Raw genomic sequence first — 24,006 nt, 5'->3', positions numbered from 1 at the left:
TGAATAATTTTGTTGAATTGATGAAGCTTGCTGGTATTTGTGAGACAAATTTTCATTATCAAGACAAAATCTCTCCAATCTATTATGCAATTGAAATTGCATCAAATATGCAGGTATGTTGCTTGTGCATGTGTATACATATTTCATTTTTGGTGGAACAAAAAGTATGAAAAATTTTCCATTTTGTTCAACTGCTTGATACATTTCTAAAAGCTTGTAAAAGTTTTGTAGTGAAGCTTGTATTATACAAATATTGCTTTGTTAAAAAGAATGTAGGAAGAGAGAATCATTTACAATCAATCTTAGATGGACTTGCGTTTGCACCAAAAATAATTAGACTAGCTAATTAATTATTTTTAGGCCTATAATTAATTAAATTTGTTTTTTTATAAAATTAATTTAATTAATTTAGTTGTATTAATTTAATTATGAGGCTTGAAATAAGTATTATTAATTATTTTTGGGAGGTTATCAAATATTTATTAGGAGGAAGTTAATTAACTTATGGGAAGTTATAATGAGTTACTGGAACGTGATGGAGTTTACCTACCAAAAAGGAGATTACTAAGCAGTTGACACTCAGAGTAATGGATAGCAATTACGGGACATACAGCGTGAGAAGGTGCCGGTTCTAGATTCTTTCGAGGACAATTAGATACTATTATAAATATTCACCACAAGGCAATGGGAAAAGGCCCAACCAACCAATCAATCAAACAATAACAATAGACTCCAGCAGTCTATCTTCATTTTATCTGTCTTTTAATTTTTGAAGCCTTTCATTTTATTTCCAAGCTTTGTACTCAATTTCCAAACAATCTATACAATTTTCTTTTACTTTATTGTTTGATATGTGTGATATTTTGACAAAATTACATCCAGTTTAGTGAAATTCCTGCAACCATTTTGTAAAAGTCAGAAAGCGCACAATTGATACACTCAGTATCTAGCACGCTTGCACTTTCTCAAACTGTTGGCTAGCTAAATTGTTTTCTAAGGAAACAATTTTTGGCACGCCCAGTGGGACTAAGGTGTCATTTCAGCATTCAAAACCATTGTTTTTTTAAGCAACATTATGCCTCCGAAAACCAAAAGCAAAGAAACCACTGGGTCTCAAGACACGGAGGGAAATCTTATTGCCGTCGGTCTAAACGTGCAGGTTCCAATCATGGTGGAATGGTATGAAAGGTGGCCATTGCAAGGAGAAGAAGTCCAGATTCCATATGCAATGGAGATTGTGCTTACTTTGTTTGCTAATCTAGTCCAGGAAGGGGGTGAAACAGTTAATAATGGTTTTGATATGGAAAAACTAATATCAACCATCACAAATACTTTGATAAAAGGCATCAATTCATGAGTGAAGAAATCTCATCAATTAAGTGCACAACTTATTTTTGAGGAATATAACATCTCAATTTCTGCGCTACTTCCTGATGACCAAACTTCTAGGACAGAGGAATTTCATTCGGCATCCAGGAGTGCTAGGAAATTCGGGGAGCAATCTTTACCATGAACTCCCTAGAATGGCACTGATGGAGGCTGAGTCTAAAATGAGGAAAGTTACTAGCCACCCCATAGGATGAATGAGTCGATGGTTAGCCAATCCAGAGCATCAGTGCAGATCAGCTGCCTCAGCTGTAGAACTGGTGCTCCTGCTCAGGTTCTCAGTAACATTAACCCTGTGATTCACTAGAGTATTTATGATGTAAAGGCAATTGTAGGTTCTCAAGCCGCTTTAATGCCTCAGTAGGTACAGACACCACAGATGGCTTTCTGCTAGGGGGCTACAGTCACAGAGAAACTAACATACCAAAGGTGTAGGTACAGCAAACAACTGCATTAGTACGCCAGATATTAGCACCTGTGGTCTAGGTTTCGACAATTCTAATCGCTCTGCAGTGAATATCGATGTGGTTAGGGATGCCATCCAGGAGCTGTATAGGCCTAGCCTTACACAAATTGGTCATCCTAAGTTTCACAAGCCTTATCCTGATGCTTTTGACAAGGAGAACCCATATCTAAAAGGTTACCGCAATGTCTTTTCAAGAGAGGATGGACAGTTAACTGTGGAGCACATTACAAGATTCACAATTCAATGTGGGGAATTGGCAAATTATGAGAATTTTCTCAGTCACAAACTGAGACTGTTTCCAAATTTACTTACCGAAGCTGTTTCACTTGGTATTCAACTCTTTTGACAAATTTTATTTTTTCTTAACATGAGATAGAAAGGGTGTTCCACACTGAATTCTTCTGAGCTAAATCTAAGGTGTGTGTAGCCGAGCTTTCTAGAATGACTCAAAGGAGTGAAGAATTAGCAGATGCCTTTATTGCTCAATTCAAGAAAATGAGGAATAAGTGCAAAATGTTTCTTCTTCAAATAGAGTATGTCAAAATTGCCTGACAAGGGCTAGATATCAAGCTTCGGAAGAAGTTCCATAGAATAGAGTTTAGGGACTTCTATAACTGGCTGCTAAAGTTGTTGAATATGAAGAGTTATTGATAGATGAATTGCACTAGAGGAGGACGATGATGGGTACATATTATCAGGAGGTAAATAATCACGAACTTGCTATGACTAATATAGTTACCCCTGGTGCTTTTGTGTGTCCTATTTTAGGTACCCTAACTAAGATGACTCCTCCAAGGAAAACTCAGTTGACCTCAGTTACACCTCCTTAGTATGCCTTTGATACGGGTAAGATTGAGGAGATATTTGATTTTCTGCTGAAGGAGAAATTCATTAATCTCCCTACTAGTCACAAGCTTCCAATCAAGAAGGAGATGAAAGGGAGAGACTTTGCAAATACCATGATTCCTGGAATCATAACACCAATAGATACTAGGCCCTCAGTGTAGTGATCCAAGATCATATCAACAAGGGTGTCTTGAAACTTCCTGAGAAGAAAGAATCCATGTTAATTGATGAAGACCTATTTCCTCCTGTACTGTCTATCAATACAACCATTGTGGACCTTAGGGAGTCATCAATGAATTGAGAAAACTACAGGTTCAAACTAAGATGGTCAAAAGATTCAAAGGCTTGCCACGCAATCCCTAAAATTCCTAGAGGACCGCCCAGGAGGCAGGTGTATTATTATCTGCTACTTGGATATTTCCGAAACAGACATACAAAGGATCTTACAGGAAACTCAACATGGGAACTAGTCACTAGTCAGGTTGTTTCCCCAGAAGGGCTGAACATACTGCACCTACAGAACCTGTAGTAAGGTTTCAGAGAAGTCAGCCTAGATTCGTGGAACCACTCTTAGCTGAACTAGATAGACAATGGCAATTGGTGTGCATCCTAAATTTTCCCAGCCGCTGACCTGCACGCAAAAAAGGAGGCTTCAAAGGCAAAGAGCTATTGAAAGGAGACAGAAAGAAGAAGAGAAAGATCAGCCTTATAGAAGAGCAAGTTCAACAGAAAAGCAACAGAAGACTCAGAGTTAGTGGGGAGTTCAGAGGAGGTACCCAATCAAAAGGAAAAAGGTAAAACTTTACTTGCTGATTTTAGTGTTGTTTTTTTGGTTGTGCCTACTGATTTTCAGAGAGTAGTAGTGGAGGTACCCAAGGAGTCAAAGGAAACGACAAGTCCTTTGGGTGCTAAGGTGTGTAGCGAAGTTACCATCCAGTTTACTAGTCCAACGGAACCAAAGAAGAGAGTGATGACAAGCCTTCAGAAAGGATGACCAAGTATCTATGACCTTTGTAGATTACGACCCACATTAATGGTCGGCCTACTTTTAGGGTACTCATTGACAATGGATCGACAGTGAACATAATGCCACTTAGAATGCTGATAGCACTTGGGGAATCAGAGGAGGATCTCATAACCACTGATGTCTTATTATCCGCATTCACTTGAGAAATTTCCAAGACTCTCGGTGTTTTGTCAGTAGAGATAACTGTGAGTAGTAAGTCTTCAATTATTGCTTTCTTTATAGTGCGCTTTACTACAAATTATCAAGCACTTTTAGGTAGGAATTAGATACATGCAAATTGGTGTATTCCATCCTCACTTCACTAGTTTTTGCTATTTTGGAAAGGAAAATGATGTGAGGTGGTATGGTCGAATGCTAAATCATTTCTAACTCATTCTGATGCAATAAAAGCCCATACTATGATATTGACATGAGTCCTATTCAGTTTTTAAAGAAGAAACCTCGCCAAAAGGCTCGGGAGGCATCAGTTTGCAACTCCCCTGAAGGAAGCCAAGTTCTTTGTGCAAAATGCACCATGGCTACCAAACTTGCCACCCTGGAGAAAAGACACAGAAGGTGGAGATAGGATAACCAATGGAGGAAAACAACAATTTGCTTGCAATCGTGTCTTATAATTGGCTGATGATAGAGCCCATGCTAAAAGAGCTTCATTAATGAGTGACAGGTATACACAAAAGGAAATGGCGGTAGGTGCAGCTACCATATCCAAGATACAGATGCAATAACTCCTTAACAAAATGGAAATAGATGAGACCTTGGAAGCTGAGGGTGCTGAGATCATCTACGAGGAGAAACCAAAGGAAGACGGGTCAGAGGAAATACAGCTCAAGACTTGGAGCCTGCACCTACAAAATTGGATGACGTGCTAATTGGAGTGTAGGATCGTCTTGAGGAAGTCAATTTTGGTTCACCTGAGGAGCCACGGGTAACTTGTATTAGTTCTTTGTTGAGGAGTGACTTAAAATAGGAAATAATTTTACTTTTGCATGAATACAAGAATTTTTTTGCGTGGAATTATGATAAGATGCCAGGCTTACAAAGAAGCAAAATAAGTTGCCTATTCAGCCAGAGTACATGCCACACCATTAAGCACCCAGAAGAATGTCAAGGAAGGTGGTCCTGAAGGTGAAAGAAAGATTGAGAAACTGTTGAAAGCGAGTTTCATCAGACCATCTAGGTATAGTCAATGGTTTTCTAGTATCGTACCTGTTAAGAAAAATGGAAAGTTGTGTGTATATATTGATTTTAGGGATTTGAACGTCACAACTTCAAAAGACATGTATGTGATGCCAATAGTGGACATGCTTGTTGATGTTGTTGCTAAAAATGAATTATTATTCTTCCTCAATGATTTCTCAAGCTACAATCAGAATTTCATTGCACTAGAGTATGTGCCCAAAGCCGCCTTCAGATGTCATGGTTCCATTGGAACATTTGAATGATTGGTCATGCCTTTCGGCGAAGAATGCTAGGGCTACATAGTAAAGGGCCATGAATGCAATCTTCCACGACATGTTGGGACACTTTATGTAGTTGTACATCGACGACATAGTGATGAAGTCTAAGAAGGTAGATGATAACTTGGAGCACTTGAGAAAAAGTTTTCAGAGGATGAGACAACCCCAGCTAAAAAATAATCCCCTCAAGTGTGCATTTAGGGTTAAAGCTGGAAATTTCTTGGGATTCTTAGTGCATCAGAGAGGAATTGAGGTTGATTAGAATAAAACCAAAGCAATCCAAGAAGCCAAACACCATAGATGAAGAAACAATTGTAGAGATTCCTAGGGCAGGTAAATTATTTAAGACAATTTATCTCTAACCTTGCAGGGAAGGCAAAAGAATTTTTTGATTTCTTAAAACTCGGGCAGGAAAGTGAGTTCAAGTAGAAAAAAAAAAAGCGCTAGCAGGCTTTCAATAAAATCAAGGAATACCTCACTTGTCTGCTTGGTGCTAGCTCCACCCAGAGGACGTGATCCATTGAAAATTTATTTATTTGCAGCTTTTGACTTTATCGATTATCTGTTGGCACAGGATAATCAGATGTGTCATGAGCAGGCAGTGTACTACCTCGGTCGAAATCTTACAGACATAGAGATTAGGTACTCTCCTATACAAAAGCATTGTTTAGCCTTGTATTTCTCTAGTGTGAAATTAAGGCATTACTTAATTGGATCCAGTGTATATGTTGTTTCTCAAAATGACTTGATGAAATATATGTTGTTTAAACCATTAATCACTAGTTGGATTGAAAAATGGTTATTGGCGTTATCAGAATTTACTTTAGTTTACTTCCCTCTGAAAGCTATGAAAAGACAGGTGCTTGCAGATTTTCTGGCAGACCACTCTTGCTTGGAGGTGGTGGAGCCAGTTGGGCAGGACTTGAACATCTTCAATGTCGAGAAGGTACCATGAAGTCTATGGTTCCAGAATAGAGATGTCATCGAGCACTGGGGTTATAGTCACTTCACCTATAGGGATTAAGATGACAGTATCTTTCAATTTGAAATTCCAATACACTAACAACCAAATTGAATATGAAGCACTAATTATTGGCTTGAAGATTCTCAGAGAATTGGGGGCAAGGGAAGTATATATCATGAGTGATTTGCAACTAGTCATTAAACAATTGGTAGTGGAGTAAAAGTGCGACAGCTTCTTCCTAACTCTGTACTTTGTAATAGCAGTCCAGCTTCTGGATTGTTTCAGAGAAGTATCCTTCACACATGTTCCTAAGGAAGCCAATTGGGAAGCAAATGAACTGGCCCAATTACCTTCTAACTTGAAGATGTCCTAGGTAAGCTGACTCATAAAATGATCTTGGTTAGAAAGATAAAACATCCATCTATTGAGGAGAGGGGTTTACCAATTGACTTGTTTAATACTAACTGGTTGTTATAGATGACAAGAGGACTCTGTTGAAAAGGTACTTGGAAGGCCCTTAAATCAAGGTGCCCATCACATCAAAATACAGGCTTTGAACTACGTGTTACTTGAAGGAGAGCTATTTTCGAAAGACTTTGATGGTCTTGTGCTCAGGTTCCTTGGCTCTTGTTATGGAAAGTCAATCACTATATTATTTCTCTGTATATTCTGTATTCTGTATTCCTATTTAAGATTTCTTATTTAGGATCTCTTCCTAATTAGTAGAACACAATTATAGGAATCAATTTTATATATATACCCATGTACAGATTAATTGAAATTAAGGAGAATCATCTCTTTCTACATGGTATCAGATCAGGTCATCTATCTAGGATGACTATTTGTTCTCACCACCCAGCTTTGGAGAGACCTTGGCCGCCGGTCGGCTGTTTTGACTCCGATCAACATCGCCGGCGTCGCCTCAACCCCCTCATTCCACCATTGTGTGTTGTTGCCTAATCCAGTACACCATTTAAAGACTTCTGAGGTTTGGCTCTCAGATCCTATTTCGGTATTTGCTTGATTTGTGATTTTGGGTTATTTTGCTGCTGTAAGCACTTTAGATTAGCGTTTCGGTTAGTTTTCTTTGTCTCAACAAATGGCAGACAATAAGAATGTTATTTCTGATGTGATTCCGGTGATGACTAAGATAACGGAACACAAACTTAATGGTTCGAATTACCTGAAGTGGAGTAAGACTGTTAGGGTCTATTTGCGTAGCATTGATAAGGATGATCACCTTACTAAAGATCCACCTGCGGATGATACACGACAAACTTGGCTAAAAGAGGATGCTCGGTTGTTTTTGCAGCTTCGGAACTCGATTCACAGTGAGGTAATTAGTTTAATTAATCACTATGAATTTGTTAAGGAATTAATGGATTACTTAGATTTTCAGTATTCTGGTAAAGGGAATATCTCCTGTATTTATGATGTTTGCAAGGCATTCTACCGTGCTGAGAAAGAGGATAAGTTTCTCATGGCTTATTTTATGGATTTTAAACGGGTATATGAGGAACATAATGTATTATTGCCTTTTAGTCCTGATGTGAAAGTTCAGCAGGTCCAACGGGAGCAACTGGCTGTTATGAGTTTTCTTGCAGGCCTTCCTTCAGAGTATGAGACTGCTAAATTTCAGATTCTCTTCAGTTCTGAGATTTCCTCTTTGCATGAAACATTCACACGGATCCTTCATACAGAGAGTACCTAATCTTCACAGCCTGCCAGTAGTGCTCTTATTAGCCGTAATCTAAATGGACAACAGGATAATAGAAGAGGAAGTAGAGGAGGAATTACAGACAATAGAAGTCATCAGCGTAATTGAGAGGCTAGTTCTAATTAGGACTCAAGAGGAGTCATTTGTTATCATTGCCATGAGCTTAGCCATACAAAATATAATTGTCCGCAACTTCAGAGGAAAAATCAGCGATCACAGATGGCAAATATGGCAGCAGAGGATTCTACAGTATCTTCCTCTGAGAGAACTATTTTGGTATCTGCAGAGGATTTTGCACAGTTTTCCCAGTATCAGGCATCTCTAAAGCCTACCAGTTCCCCTGTCACTGCAATCGCTGAGTCAAGAAAATCCACTACATGCCTTGTGTCTTCCTCATCCAAATGGGTTATTGATTCTGGTGCGACAGATCACATGACATGTAATTTTAGTCTTCTATCTGCTTTTCAGTCTAATCTCACTTCCTCTACTGTTACTTTAGCTGATGGTTCTACTTCTTATGTTATGGATTCTGGAACTGCGAACCCGACTTCGCCAATTTCTGTCATTTGTTTTATGTCTACTAAAATTCTCTTTTAATCTACTTTCTGTTATTAAACTTACTCGTACCTTAAATTGTTCTGTTTTCTTTTTTCCTGATCAGTGTTTGTTTCAAGATCTTACGATGAAGCAGATTATTAGTAGAGGACGTGAGTCAGGTGGTCTATACATTCTGAAAAATCATGTACCGTGGTCGCTTGTTTGCTCCAGTACCTTAATACCTCTTGAAGCTCATTGTAGATTGGGCCATCCTTCTTTGTCTACCGTGAAGAAGCTGTGTCCTCAGTTTCAGTCTTTATCAGTACTAGAATGTGAGTCGTGTTAGTTTGTAGAACATCATCGTTTGCTTTCTATGTCTAGAGTCAATAAACGGGCTTATCCCCTTTTGAGTTAGTTCATTCTGATGTTTGGGGTCCTTGTTCTGTTACTTCTAAAATTGGATTTCATTATTTTATTACTTTTGTTGATGATTACTCTCGTGTTACCTGATTATATTTAATGAAGAATCGTTCTAAGTTGTTTTCTATTTTTTGTGCCTTTTGTAATGAAATCAAAACTCAATTTAATATTTCTGTGCGCATATTAAGAAGTGACAATGTCAAAGAATGCTTTTCAGCACAATTTCAGTCTTATATGACACAAAATGGCATTCTTCATCAATCTTCCTGTGTGGATACCCCATCCCAAAATGGGTTGGCCGAAAGAAAAAATCGGCATCTTCTTGAGGTAACTCGTGCTCTTCTTTTTCAGATGAAAGTTTCTAAACACTTTTGTGCGGATGCAGTTTCTACGGCATGCTTTTTTATCAATCGTATGCTGTCTTCTGTCCTTAATGGGGATATTCCTTATAGTGTTTTGTTTCCTACAAAATCTTTGTTCTCTGTTGAACCCCGTATTTTTTGTTGTACCTGTTTTGTGCGTGGTGTTCGTCCACAGGTTAATAAATTGAATCCAAAGTATCTCAAATGTGTCTTCCTTGGGTACTCCCGGCTGCAAAAAGGGTACTGCTGTTTCTCTCTTACTCTTAATCGTTATCTTGTTTCTGCAGATGTCACATTTTTTGAGTCCACTCCATTTTTTCCTCAATCATCTGTGTATAAAAGTCAGGGGGAGGAGGATGATCTCTTAATATATACTGTCCAACCAATGTCTAGTCCTCTCCCACAGCTTGTTCCTTCTGTCTCTAGACCTACTCGACCTCCCATTGTTCATGTTTATTCCAGGAGATTGGAGATTCCTGACTCAGATCCTCCACCAGCTACTTCGTTGGGAGATCATGTACCTCATACTGATCATGATTCTGATCTAGACTTACCAATTGCTCTTCGTAAAGGTAAACATTCATGTACTTACCCTATCTCTTCTTTTGTTTTTTTATAATCAATTGTCTTCTTGTTCTCGGTGTTTTGTTACTTCTTTAGACTTTGTTCCTATCCCTAATACTGTTGGTGAGGCACTGTCTCATCCTGGCTGGTGTGCTGCTATGAAAGAGGAAATGGAGGTTTTAGATGCTAATGGTACATGGGAACTGTTGCCTTTGCCTACTGGTAAGAAAGCTATTGATTGCAAATGGGTATTTACAGTAAAGGTAAATCCTGATGGTTCTGTGGCTAGGTTAAAAGCACGCCTTGTAGCAAAAGGATATGCTAAGACATACGGGGTTGATTACTCTGACACTTTTTCTTCTGTAGCTAAACTTACTTTTATTCGCTTGTTTATCTCTTTAGCAGTTAGATATGATTGGCCCTTGCACCAATTGGATATTAAGAATGCTTTCCTTCATGGTTATCTTCAGGAGGAGGTGTATATGGAGCAACCACCTGGGTTTGTTGCTTAGGGGGAGTTGGGTAAAGTTTGTAGGCTTCGGAAGTCTCTTTACGGCTTGAAACAAAGTCTTAGGGGCTGGTTTGGGAGATTCAGTGAAGCAATACAGGAATTTGGTATGCAAAAAAGTAAGTGTGATCACTCAGTATTTTATAAGCAATCTGAGGCTGGTCTAATTCTTCTGATAGTTTATGTGGATGACATTGTCATTACTGGGAGTGACTCTGTAGGTATTTCATCTCTTAAAACCTTCCTCCAAACTTAGTTTCAGACCAAAGACTTGGGATTGTTAAAGCATTTCTTGGGTATTGAAGTTATGAGAAGTAAGAGGGGTATTTTCTTGTCTCAAAGAAAATATGTCTTCGATTTATTGACAGAGACAGGAAAATTAGGTGCTAAGACTTGTAGTGCACCAATGACTCTAAATTTACAACTGTTAGCAGGGGATAGTGAGTTGTTTGAAGATCCAGAGAGATACAGGAGATTGGTAGAAAAATTGAACTACCTTACAGTCACTCGTCCTGACATTGCTTATGCCGTTAGTGTGGTAAGTCAGTTTATGTCTTTTCTAACTGTTGCAAATTGGGAAGCCTTGGGACAAATCTTGTGTTATCTGAAGGGCGCTCCAGGAAGAGGTTTGTTATATGGTAATCATGGGCATTTGAATGATGAATGTTTTTCAAATGCCGACTGGGCTAGATCTAAGGTTGACAGGAGGTCAACTACTGGATATTGCGTTTTTGTTGGAGGAAATTTGGTGTCTTGGAGAAGCAAGAAGCAGAGTGTAGTTTCTCGATCTAGTGCTGAATCCGAATACAGAGCCATAGCACAATCAGTATGTGAGGTAATGTGGATACTTCAATTACTAGATGAGACAGGTTTTAAGACCTCCCTGCCTGCGAAATTGTGGTGTGATAATCAAGTTGCTCTCCATATTGCTTCTAATTTGGTGTTTCATGAGCGGATCAAACATATTGAGATTGATTGTCACTTTGTTCGTGAAAAGATTCAACAGATTATCTCAACAGGACACATCAAAACTGGAGAGCAGTTAGGATATATTTTCACAAAAGCTCTAAATGGAGCTAGGATTGACTACATTTGTAACAAGTTGGGCATGATTAACAGCTATGCTCCAACTTGAGAGGGAGTGTTATGGAAAGTCCATCACTATATTATTTCTCTGTATATTCTGTATTCTGTATTCCTATTTAGGATCTCTTATTTAGGATCTTTTCCTAATTAGTAGAACACAATTATAGGAATCAATTTTATATATATACCCATGTACAGATTAATTGAAATTAAGAAGAATTATCTCTTTCTACAGCTCTCCTGAGGCCTTAAGAGTAATGCAACAAGTGCACGAGGGTATCTGTAGAGCACACCAAGCGAGTGTCAAAATGAGGCGGCTCATTAAAAGGTAAAGTGGGTCTCAACTGCTTAAACTCCACCACCTTCAGTCCCTAGAGCTTTCTGGAAAAACCCAATTAGTAAACTCTGCCATAAATTGAGACTAGGTCATATTGTCGACCTTGTCAACAATATAGGACTTGTCAACAACAAAGCCGGCTATCTAAATGGCCCTACTATCACTGGCGTCCAATTCATCAGCTATCATTTTGATCGCCTTAACATACTCGAAAGGATCTCCTCATTCCTTGTACTTGGAAGCATCCAACTTTAAGTAGTGTGTCATCTTTGCCTTACCTTGACTACTTTTCCTGGTCTCTTGTGTAGGAACTGTAAGAGCTGCAGGAACTGTAAGAGTTATAGGGGATGGTGGTGGCACTTTACCCATACATCACAAATAAAGAAAAAGGCTAAAGCTACCCTTTTTATATGTTCATTTACCCATACATCACACATAAAGAAAAAGGCTAAAGCTACCCCTGATACTCTCTCTTCAAATAGCTCTTCTAGTTTTGCAACCCTGCATCTAGTGATGGTTGCCGAATCCACAAAAAATTAAATTAACTGAAATTACTAGTAATGAAATATTTTCTGTAGTAAGTGGTAATCCAGGTCGAACCCTAGAGACTGAGTTACCAAATTTCGTACACTTGTGTAACAGAAAAAGAACAAAGGTTGGGGGAGAAGGTTGTAACACTAAATCAGAAGAAATCAAGTTCAGAAATTAAAGAACTAAATTTAAATATGAAACTCTCAATTTAAACAAACTTCAATCCAAGGTGATTCACATTCCAATGCATGACTCGATCATAGACAAAAGAAATACAATTATCTCTTATTGAATACTTAACGTAGATTTACCAAATAGCGAGGTAAAACCCCTTACTTTCCTACACTCATCAATTCGAGCTCAGCACTCTTGTTGACTATAATTATTAACTGAATTGGTATTAAGCAATCCTCATCAAATTAATAACTGCTTTAAGAACAGGAAGTAGTTAAGCTGAACAACGATTTATAAAGTATAAATCATTTAATTCACCCTATTGTTTTCTTAGGTTATTATCGAAAACTTGGATCATAATCAATAAAACCTAATTGCTACTCACATTCAATCTTATACAACAATTACAGATTATGAAGATGAATTAGCAATTGATCAAATCAAACAATTAACTAATAGGCCTTTTAGCAAATCATTCAATAGATCAAAAACAATTAAATCAGGAAACAATAGATATTCAAAAAGGCATAATTTAAATTAAGAACCTGGTCTCAAAAATCATGCATAAGAATTAGAATCCCTTAAACTAAATTTAGAACTTAGCCACTCATATTCATGGCTTACAGAAAATTGAAGAAAAATAAAGAAGAAATCTAAAAAGAGAATGGAGAATGAAGGTCTTCTATGGTGTTCGAAGGTCTGAATGGTGTATTTCGGCTGCTGCCCAAAGATGGTCTTTATACTCCAAAACCTAATCCAAAAATAAGAGCCAAATTTGAAAAATTTTAAAATTCAAAAGACAGATTTTCTGCTCTGCAATCACGATCGTTTTTCAGCCACTTCCCTTTCGAATCTGTCTCGACCTTCTTCAGGAAAGTTTAGCCTTATTTCTTAGCTTTCCAACGGGTACTCATTTGTCCAAATCCGTGGTCTATAGCCCATTATGGGCCAAAAACCGATACTGGTCCTGATAGAGTATCCAGCCCATAATGACGACTTCATTGCCCTTTTTGACAATTAAAACGGTCTTATTTTGCTTCTAGCCCTTCATAGAAGTTGTAGAGGTGGCTCTTAAGGTTCAATTGGGCTTAGGTTTGCTTCATTTAGACATCTGGAACTCCAGATACAAAATAAATACTGAAATTGGTCGTAACACATTAAGTCTGGACTTTTATATTAGATTTACAACTAATTTTGACAACCTTAGAGACTGATCTGGGCTTTGGTCCCTCTTTGTCATTTATAGTGCTCTGGCTTAGCTTTTCAACAAATTAAATAACATTGGATTCGGAGACCCACAACTTCAGAAACATATGAAAAACACAGCAAAGGTCAAATTAATGCAAATGTTGAAAATTTCTCCATTTAATACAATTATTTCAACAACTATCTAAAAATATGCCTAAATGATAATTATACTTTAATCAACTGAATTAGACATAAAAATACACTAGAAACACTAAATATGATGGGAGTAAAATAAATAAATTATGCACTTATTAATTAGCGATTAGGGGAAAGGAGTAAATTTACACAAGCTCAGTGAGTAAATTAACCTGTATTAATTATATCATTTAATTCGTACATATGTAATGCATCATTCACATAGGTTTTTGCATCACAAAATATTTCACGTAGGATGGATGTGTCACCAGTAACTCTCCAAATCCAATGTGCCCGGCTCATACAGACTACTCTGGACTTTCGCTTAAAACATGACATGTGCCATGCACCTGAGGCAACTTATAGATCTTACCTGATGGGGCATCATAAAGATCTCCCTATGGAATTTACTTATAGATCTATAATATACATAATATAACATAATCATAAATATGGAGGGAGTCAATGGGTCATACAATATCCATTAATGCACCAATAATAATTATGCAATTATGTAATATCTTTATATTCAAGATATATACATTCTAAATAAATATGACATGATGCATGAGGAAGATCATAAATTAAATTTGAAAAGTTTACATTTTATTAAGGTTAAGAGTTACTCACCTAATGAAGTCTATCAATTATTTAACTTGAGCGGTAGCTATCCTCGGATCCTTAACCTTTCGAGTCCCTTAAGCCTGATCCTATGAAATCGGATCCTAGAGTGTTATACAAGGTTCTAACATTTTATATATATATATATATATATCATAATATCTTATTCCAGGCCTTAGGAACCATGAAACTGTCACAACTCTATCCCACGGATTGGACCGACACTAGGACTTTAGTTAGCATAAGGCTCCCAAAGCATATAGTAAGCCTCACTATTCTCTAGTCCAATCTCAAAGCCCATATCTAAGCCTATTTTCAAGAAATCAACTGGACAGAGTCCGACCATAATATAGAGCATCCAATGGGGAGTTCTCAACTCACTCGACCTGTAATCACAAATTATACAAAATTTGGGGAGCTCAGCTCACTCTTCAATCCTCAATCAATCAATGAAGTCTAATGGGAGCTCAGTTCCCTCATCCATTATAAAAATCCATTCCATTCAACATACATGCATGATATTAGGTTTACAATTTCAAAATAACAATCTTTCACCATTCCCAAACCAAATAAGATAATCCTAGCATATGCGGAATTCTAGAGTTCAAATTAACAACATAAAATATTGATGTAGCAGCTAATGGACCTACAAGGAAGGAAGCGGGTTAAACTCAAGGAAAGAAAAGCCCTCCTGTAACATTAGAAATGGTGAACAGGAGTGAGCGTTCTATTCATAGAGTAAGATATTGATTTTACATACAATTTTTATAACTATCAGTTAGAATCCCTTAATTAGTGCATTAGCTATGAATTAGAATGTAAATTAGTGATATCAGGGATATTTATATTTATTAGCATATTTGTATTTATTAGCTTTTATTTTCTTTCCTATTAAGGCTCTAGCCTTTCTGTATAAATTTGAATCCTTGTAACACATTGATATATATCAACAAATTTGAATCATTGTAACACATTGATATATCAACAAATTCTTCAATTCTCTCTAATCTCATCACTATCTAAGTCTAGTGCATCCCTAAAATTAAAATGCAATATCTTCACACAGTTCAAATAAGTCAAGTCATAATCATACCAAAGGCAATCTGGAGCACTCACACACCTGTGTGTCAAATCCATACTTACACATATATATATATGGGAGCTGATTCCCTATACAATTCTCTTAGTTCCAACCTCTGCCAGCGAGATCAACACAACATCGGACTTTCTCTTAATATCCAAATGGAGGGGCCAGCGAGATCAACTCAAGCCGTGCCTACCCCAACTTATCTATAATAAAGATCGGATCCCAGCGAGTGAAACTCCAGCTGCATCTACGTGTCCTACCCATATCCATATACATACCACATGTACACCAACTCACACACGCAGCTCTAGATTGCCATAAAGCAACAACCACAGTAATGTAATCAAATACAAATGCAATATAAGTTATGCCTAGTAAATAATTATGTACATATATTTATAAGTAATGCATGAACATGTCTTGGATACATAATAATATTAAAATTATAAGTAAAATTAATATCTACTCACAGTGCTTCACAAGTCATTGTGGCGGCTAGGTGGAAGAGGAAAGCTAACTCGGCTAATCTAAAAATTATATCATAAATTTATTAATATTTACTTAAAACAAAACTTTAAAGAATCGAAGGATAATCTATGTTTCGCAGAAAATCCGACAGAGTTTCCCTTATACCTAGGACCTACCCAACCTGCAAAATGATTCAAATAACACTTCTAAATCACAAATTCCATATCCATATCTTATCAACATCACATGACCCCTCCTGGGTCTTCCAAACTAGGCAAAACCCACAAAATTTAAAAAAATTACATTTTAGTATCTAAAACTGATATTTTGTAAAAATTACCCAAACGAGCTCTAAAAATTCTAAAATTTTGCCCCGCGGTCCTTAATAATGTTATAAAGCTATTGCAAAAGAAATTATAATTTTCTAACTACCCACAAATATTTTATGAATTTTTATTTGAAACCTGGCAATGGGTACATAGGGAATTTAGGATTGGGGTTTGCCTATGTCAATTCTAACAATTGGAATGCATTCGAGGTGCCTGAAAACGCTAGAATTGAATGTAATATTGGCCACGTTCTGAGATGAGCCGCTGGATAGTCGGATCTGGCCGAAAACTGGGCCTTGGGTGCTGTTGAGCTATCATTGATCCGATCGCACCTAAATTAAGCCCAAAAATTATTAATAATCATAAAATTATTTTTAATTTTTGAGAATTGAAAAAGTTTGAAAATCTCACCAAGCATTCTGGACTGTCCGACGATTGCCTTTTTCAAATAGTGTCTGATTGGAGCGGGTTTGGTCCCATCTCGAAGGACTAGATGCGCCGAGTCCATCGATGGTCTCGGATTTTTGATCCAACGATCAGATCGCTGGAAAAAGGGTCGAAAAGCCATTGCCACCATTTTCTCTCTCCTCGATTCTTGCCGGAAACCTCCATGGAATGAGACACCACCAGTCGGGAAGAGAAGCCTGTGGTCCCAGGAGTCGAGCGCCACCTTCCTTTTGTTGAATGGTCTCCAGAGTTGGCTGGAAACTACCTTGAAAAGTGGTGCATCGCATTGCTCTCTTTCTTCTCCAAAATGCGCCAGATGGGGTGCACAGCTGCCGTGAAGCTCTCCTGTCACCTCTGGAGTCTGATGGTCCACCATCGACATCGCTGGTTTGCCAGCCGAAAGGGAAACGGGTGAGAGAAAGTGAGGGAGGGAGAGAGGTCGAAGAGAGAGAAAATTGGGGGGGGGGGGGGGTTGTGTTCTGCACGATAAATTTTTGGGTCTTTTTTTTTTTTTTTTAACTTTTAATTGCCCACGCCATTAGTCCCTAAACTTTTTATATATTTTCGATTAGGTTTAAAATTCTTTTATTATATTTAAATTTAATAAAACTTTAGTAATATTAAAAATAAATATACTCTAAAGAAATTTAATTATTTTTATTTTAATTTAATAAATTAACTTTAATTTATTTTTAATAAAGACAATATTACAAATAACAGTTTAAAATAATTGTAATAATAATACATGTAAAAATAATATTCATAAAGTAAAATAACATTATTATGAAAATACTAATTTAGTACCTTGAGTAAGATAGTAATAAATTATAATTAAAATTATTAAAATATATTCTGTGTGTATATATATATATATATATATATATATATATATGAATTGGGTTGTTACATTTTTCTCCTCTTAAGAAAAATTCGTTCCCGAATTTTCGAGTAAATAGGGAATAAAGAAAAGTGGATTATTGGGACAAATGCAAACATTTATTCTTCAAAACTCTTTGTATGCTATAAAACAGATTCTGCTGCTCTTGACTCTGTTGTAACGTCCTAACTATTGTTGTCAGTTCGTAGCGAAACTCTTACCTTTATTACTCATCCTTTTTCTAACATCTCTAGTACCCTCCATGCCTCATGTGCCCTTGACTTGATATCTTATAACTTTAATCAACTTTTGTACTTACCTCTCTTTCATCATGCCCTAACCCTAACGTGTCTCTTAATGACTTCAGTCCCCATTTCTCTATTTCAACAACCTCTGCACCCCAAAGACATGACTTATTTTCAAACTTGAAGTTATCCTAAAACTTGAATCTACTCTTTCAAACTTCTAAATGGAAGAATCTATCTTCAGATCATGAAAAACCCAAGGAAATCTCTTCGAAGAGCTCCTTGTATAACCCAATAGTTGTGAGAGAGAGAGAGAGAAAAGAAAAGGAAACCTTAGTATTTTGAGCAGAAAAATGAGTTTGTGTCTCTTTATACTCTTAATAGTGGAGGGACTTTCGGCTATCAGAAGCCTCAGTTCCGGTTGCCGAAGTCTATTCTATTCAAAAAGGGATTTAAGCCGAGAAAGAGACTTTGGCTACCGAAAGTCCATCATTCGACTATCGAAGTTCCTTATGCCCAAAAATACACTTAAAACCCTTTTAGGAAATATAACCTTTAAAATGTTTTTTATTTTTAAATACATTTAAACATCTCAAACACATGTACATGAATATATTTTCACATCTTACCGCCACTCCTTTGTCAGTGAAGTTTTAATTTTCACCAGAATATTCCATTAAGGATAGATATTCTGATATCGGAAAGTGGCAGATATTACAAGTGTAGTCAAGTTCCTGCATCCATTTAGTAGAAGTTTGAAAACGCATAGCTGATACACTTAGTATCTGGCTTGCCCACACTTTCCTAAGCTATTAGTCAACCAAATTGTTTTCTAAGGAAATAACTTGATTCTAGGAAAAGCATAAATTTTGCTACCTTATTACATGTTTTATGTAACAGAAAAGTAAAAAACAAGTTTTTTATGTTTCATTTCATCTTTTTTGATCAAAGAATTGTTTGATATGATGAAATGGCTTAACCTTAAGAGATAGTGAAGACATTAAAATTTAGATGTGAAGTGACATCATATTCCTTTTTTCCTTTTCTTTAATAAGGAGAAGAGTAATGTAAGAGATGCTTTGGGAAAAAAAAAAAAAAAAAAAAAATATATATATATATATGTAGAATGAGATGTTGAAAGAGATGTATCTCATTGATTTCAATAATTATACATATATATTTATAATATATTTATTTGTATAATTGTGTTTAACTAAAAAATAAAAAAAAAAAAAAAAAAATAAATAAATATATAATATACATATACATATATATAATATAATATAATGATTGACTTTTTTTCTCCTTCCAAGTCTCAGGATAGATGTTAATCATTGTGCAACTTGTTACTTATATAAAATAATAGCTCATTCTTAGCTTTTTTTTTAAAATAAATCTCCTATCTCCGCTGATATTTTTGATGTTTTGATGAGATATTGAATGATGATTTTGACAACAAATCTACAATCAATCAAATATGTTCAATATGTTTATAAATGGATGATGAGATGAAATTATGGTTAGCATCATGACACCATTTGGGGTCACACAACCTCGGGTCTTAAAACTAAGTCTTCTGATCTAAATATCCACATACCAATATCCATATTTTACCACATATGGATTATTCTATGAGATTGATCTTCTAGATCAGTTCTCTCGAGAAAATCGACACTTTTCAAGACAAAAAAAATCCTCCAAAAAAACAACAAAACAAAAGTTGACCTCCTATCAACCTTAGATAATCTCCAAACCTCCACATCAAAAAAAACATTCATTCAAATCAAATGCACAAACCATTCAACAAACCTCCTTCTCGAGCTCCTTCGAGATAGCACAACAAGATTTGTCCCAAGCTTATCCAATGGAGCAACAAAAAGAACACTATAAGTAATACAAACCACACTAACAGCATAAGCAATGCTCACGTTTTTCCTACAAATCTCTTCAAAATCAATTCAATTCTCTCCTCATCTTCCACTATCTCTCTCTCACTCACTATCCTCATAAATTTGGAGTCATTGGTGCACTCACAAGGCTTAGCACCTATTTTTCTTTCTCAATCTCTTGATCGATGACATATTTTCTTATCTTCTCAGAAATACTAATCATTTTAAATACTCAATATAAAAAATAATTTTTCTATAACTTTAATAAAAAATACTTTTTTAGTCTTAGGAATAGAAGGGGAGGTGTTTTGAGAGAAGAAGGTTTCAGAGAATGAGAATGTCCAAGTAGACTCCCAGCAGATGATTGTGACATATTAGACCGTTACTCCACATACATAAAATATAAATCACCTCTTTATTCTATAAAAATAACAAATTCTTTTCTCATCTTTTCTTCAATCAAACCAATCAGAGACTTTGTTTCCCAAACACAACTTTCTCTCCTCTCACTTCAAAAACCCCCCCTTCCAAAGCCTCCTGGACAACAAACCCCCCCTCCATATAAACCTCACCCATATCTCCAGATCACCATGAAGGAAAGCATGAACAATTATCAATTGGGTGCATCATATGAGCAAAAAGTGAGCAAAGAAATAACAGTAAGAATGTATAAGTTTAGCTGCTAAGAGTAGTGTCGCTATTTAAGATAAAGTATTTATCCCAGCATATCCTTTGCTATAACTTTTTTTTAACAACTACTATTCATTGCAAACTCATACCATTCCCTCCATACAGAATACTATCTGGCATTGGCAACAATCATGATGCAGCAATACACCAACACGCAGCAATGTTGATGAAATCGAGGCCGCACTTCAATGTGAATCTCTCCGAATCGGGGCGAAACAAGTGGTCTCTGAAGGTCTCTCGGCAATGTGAAATAGAAAGAGATGATGGAATGGGATGAGATCCGATACAGAGAGAGAATTGAATGAGATGAGATCATTATTTATGATTAGGATTTTATATATGTATTTATATATAATATTGAATATAATATGTATAGAATAATAGAAATAGAATTATAAAATAAATAATATAAATATAATAATAACAATATATATATATATATATATAAGAGATGCTTGGAGAAGAATGATGTAAGAGATGCTTTGGGACGAAAAGAAATATAAGAGATGCTTTAAAATTCACCCCATACTCAAGAACATTATATTACAAAGTAACATGATAAGCCGTAATGTTAGCACATATGAATATACCCACATATTATTGAAAGGTATACACACAAAAGAAAAATTCCTTAAAAAATGAGGAAGGCGGGTTTAAAAATGTTAATGTTGATGGCATATTGCGAAAAGGTTTAGTGGTTAATGTTGCGGCTTGTTGACGATTGTGTATTGTCTAGTTGGATTATTATTATTATTATTATTATTATTATTATTATTATTATTATTATTATTTTCAGAAAATAAATTACATGAATCATTATTTTTTAAATCAGCAAATTCTAATAGCATTTGTCTGATCTCATATCCTGTTTAGGACTTCTTACACCATGACCATAGTTTTGAATAACAATAATTACATTATTATTTATAAGTTTGTTGCTCTGTTGTTATCATGACACTCGTTATTTAAAGGCAAAAATAAAAATATTCCTATCACCGCCGTTGCACCTGTTATGTAATGTAACAACTACTATTTACCATTAAGTAATGGTAACGGTCCATTACCTCACTTTTTTCTTAAGCTAGATGGGGACATCAACTGTTCCTCGTTCTTTTGTCTTGGTTTGGGGAGTTTTAAGCTGTTGTATTTCACTTTTTCAAATTTTCATCTAAACTTTTTTACATCTAAACTTTTTTATCTTTCTACAAATCTTTCACTTTTTCTCTCTTGAGTTAGGATCATCAACTATCTTTCTTGTTCAATACATTTTTAACTTGTAAAAGGTGAGTTTTTCTTTTTTTTTTCTTTTTTCTTTTTTTGTTAAAGAATATTATGTTTGATGCTAAATTTTTTTGTTAAATTTATAGTACGAAGCATTATTCTCTACTATCTACATACTTATTTTAGCTTTAAATTGATTAATGTTAATGATGTCTAAAAATAATGGATTTAGTGTTTTTATTTAATGTATTTATAGTTATTATTTAGTTGTATACCTTAGTTTAAACTTTGCAAATTTTTCAAAAAAATAATTGCGTAGTGATAGGTTGTTATCATATGTTACAACTCATTATAGACCTGTTTCCATTACCTGTGACCGCGATTTAAATCCATAATCCATGACTACTTTATTCATAGGGATGGCCAATTTTTAAATTACTTTTGTATTGTAGGAGATAAGTCATCATGTTTATACGTTTTGGTGAGTTTACTGAAAATTATTTTATACTATTTCTTTGTCTAATATAAAGTCCTATGAAATTTAAAGTTAACAACTCATAATTTGTTTGCACCTAATGAAAGTAGCACTGAACTGAACCATGATTGATAAGCGTGGGAGAAACTTTTATCCTAGGAGTATTTAGTAATTTATGCATCATTATTTCTTAGCTATTTTTTAAAAGTTTTATGTGTGGTTGTGTGTGTTTCCATATACTACAAAGTATATGTTTGTATTATAAGCATAATTGCTTATATGCATGTATCAATTAGACAAGTATATCTATTTCACCTTACACTTATAATGTGAGTATGGAATTATAGAACATAATGAATTATTCTCCTAAGATGATTATAGATACTAGATTGATTTAAAATGCATCACTTATAATTTTTGTCAAGAAAACTACTGATTCAATGTTTTGATCAATGAAACAAGCAATCCTTAAAAAGTGATTGAGAACTCTTAACACCTAATATCAATAGAGTCCTCAAATGTTTTCAGCTTATAGTACAAAAATTGGGAGCTAATATTTGTTCTCTTGTTGTGAGATGTTGATGATACTTTTCTATTAATTTCTTCTTTTGGGGTTTCAGTTATATCCTCCAAAAGATTGGCTAGTTCAATCCTCCATGCCTTCCAAATTCAGCCCAAGCATAATTCAATCAGTGATGAATCAGCTTTCTCCAACCAATGCCCGGTAAGTTTATTAGTGCATTTAAAAGTTATAAATTTGTTCAATGCAGAATGAGAAGCTTAAATATTCATTATTGTAAATCTTTTTCTTAGTTCTTGGCATCTATCTTTATGAAAGATTGCATGTGATCTTGAATTTGCTGGTTGTTTGGCTTGTATTGGGAGAGATTAGAGCCAAAAACTAGTAGAGAATTACTAGAAAATAAAATTTAAAATAGTATGAAATTGTGTTGAGAGTAAAGAAAGAAGAAGAAAATAATTTACATGGTTTGGTTGCCAGCTGCCTACATTCATGGACAAAAATTTTAATCACTACATTATTCTCATTTATTTGTTTTGTTTTTGTTTTATAAGAAAGATTGAAATATATAATGCCTCAATTATAACAAAGAGGAAGCCTTCTAAACTGAAGAGTAATTGTTGGAGTAGTAAAAGTCAAAAGGACCGAAAGATAACAATCAAGATATATATTCATTTACTATGTTTTTCATATTGCTTTTATGGCTAATATTTTCTTTTCCAAGTATTAGTTTTCGTTCATTTCTTTGCTTCACCTTTTGTGATTGTGAAATAATAGAAAGAAAGAGAGATTTGGGAGAAAATGTGTGTATATATTTCATTCATAACTATACACACACAAGCACGCACACACATCACAAAAAGGAAGTGGACTCCTATTATACTTAAGAATTGTAATCCTATTAAACTACTTAAGTACAGCAGATAACCTAAGTAGATAAGAGACAATCTCAACACTTCCTATCAAGTTGGAGTGTACATATCATATGCTTCAAGTTTGTTACAAACATATTCAACTCGAGATCCTCTAAGGTACTTAGTGAAAACATCTGTTAAATGGTTATTTGAATTAATAAAACTGGTAGCAATATACCCTAATTTGATCTTTTGTTTAATAAAATGGCAATCTGCCTCTATAAGCTTTGTTCTTTCATGAAAAACTGGATTTTAGGGAAAATGTAGGGTAGCTTGATTGTCACATATTAGTGTCATTTATTTAACTTACCCACACCTTAATTCTTGAAGTTATTTTAACCAGATCAACTCACCAGTTGCTAGAGCCATAGCTCTGTATTCTACTTCTGCACTTGATTTGGCAACTACATTTTGCTTTTTACTCTTCTAGGATATTAGATTCCCTTTAATCATAACAC

General features: G+C 35.4%; 1 protein-coding gene across 2 annotated transcripts in view; it reads left to right on the top strand.

Annotated features, from left to right (window-relative positions):
• LOC110673582 (insulin-degrading enzyme-like 1, peroxisomal) overlaps nucleotides 1-24,006 on the top strand; it is a 75,864-nt gene that overhangs the window by 14,486 nt on the left and 37,372 nt on the right. For both annotated transcript variants that reach the window (XM_058143855.1, XM_058143856.1), the window contains exons 13-14: nucleotides 27-113; nucleotides 22,735-22,838. In XM_058143855.1, the coding sequence (XP_057999838.1) occupies nucleotides 27-113; nucleotides 22,735-22,838 (191 nt within the window). The remainder of the gene's footprint in view (nucleotides 1-26; nucleotides 114-22,734; nucleotides 22,839-24,006) is intronic.

The sequence above is a fragment of the Hevea brasiliensis genome, chromosome 3, assembly GCF_030052815.1.
Source record: "Hevea brasiliensis isolate MT/VB/25A 57/8 chromosome 3, ASM3005281v1, whole genome shotgun sequence".
Classification (NCBI taxonomy): domain Eukaryota; kingdom Viridiplantae; phylum Streptophyta; class Magnoliopsida; order Malpighiales; family Euphorbiaceae; genus Hevea; species Hevea brasiliensis.
Note: the sequence above shows the minus strand (reverse complement) of the source record. Positions and strands in the feature narration are given on the sequence as shown.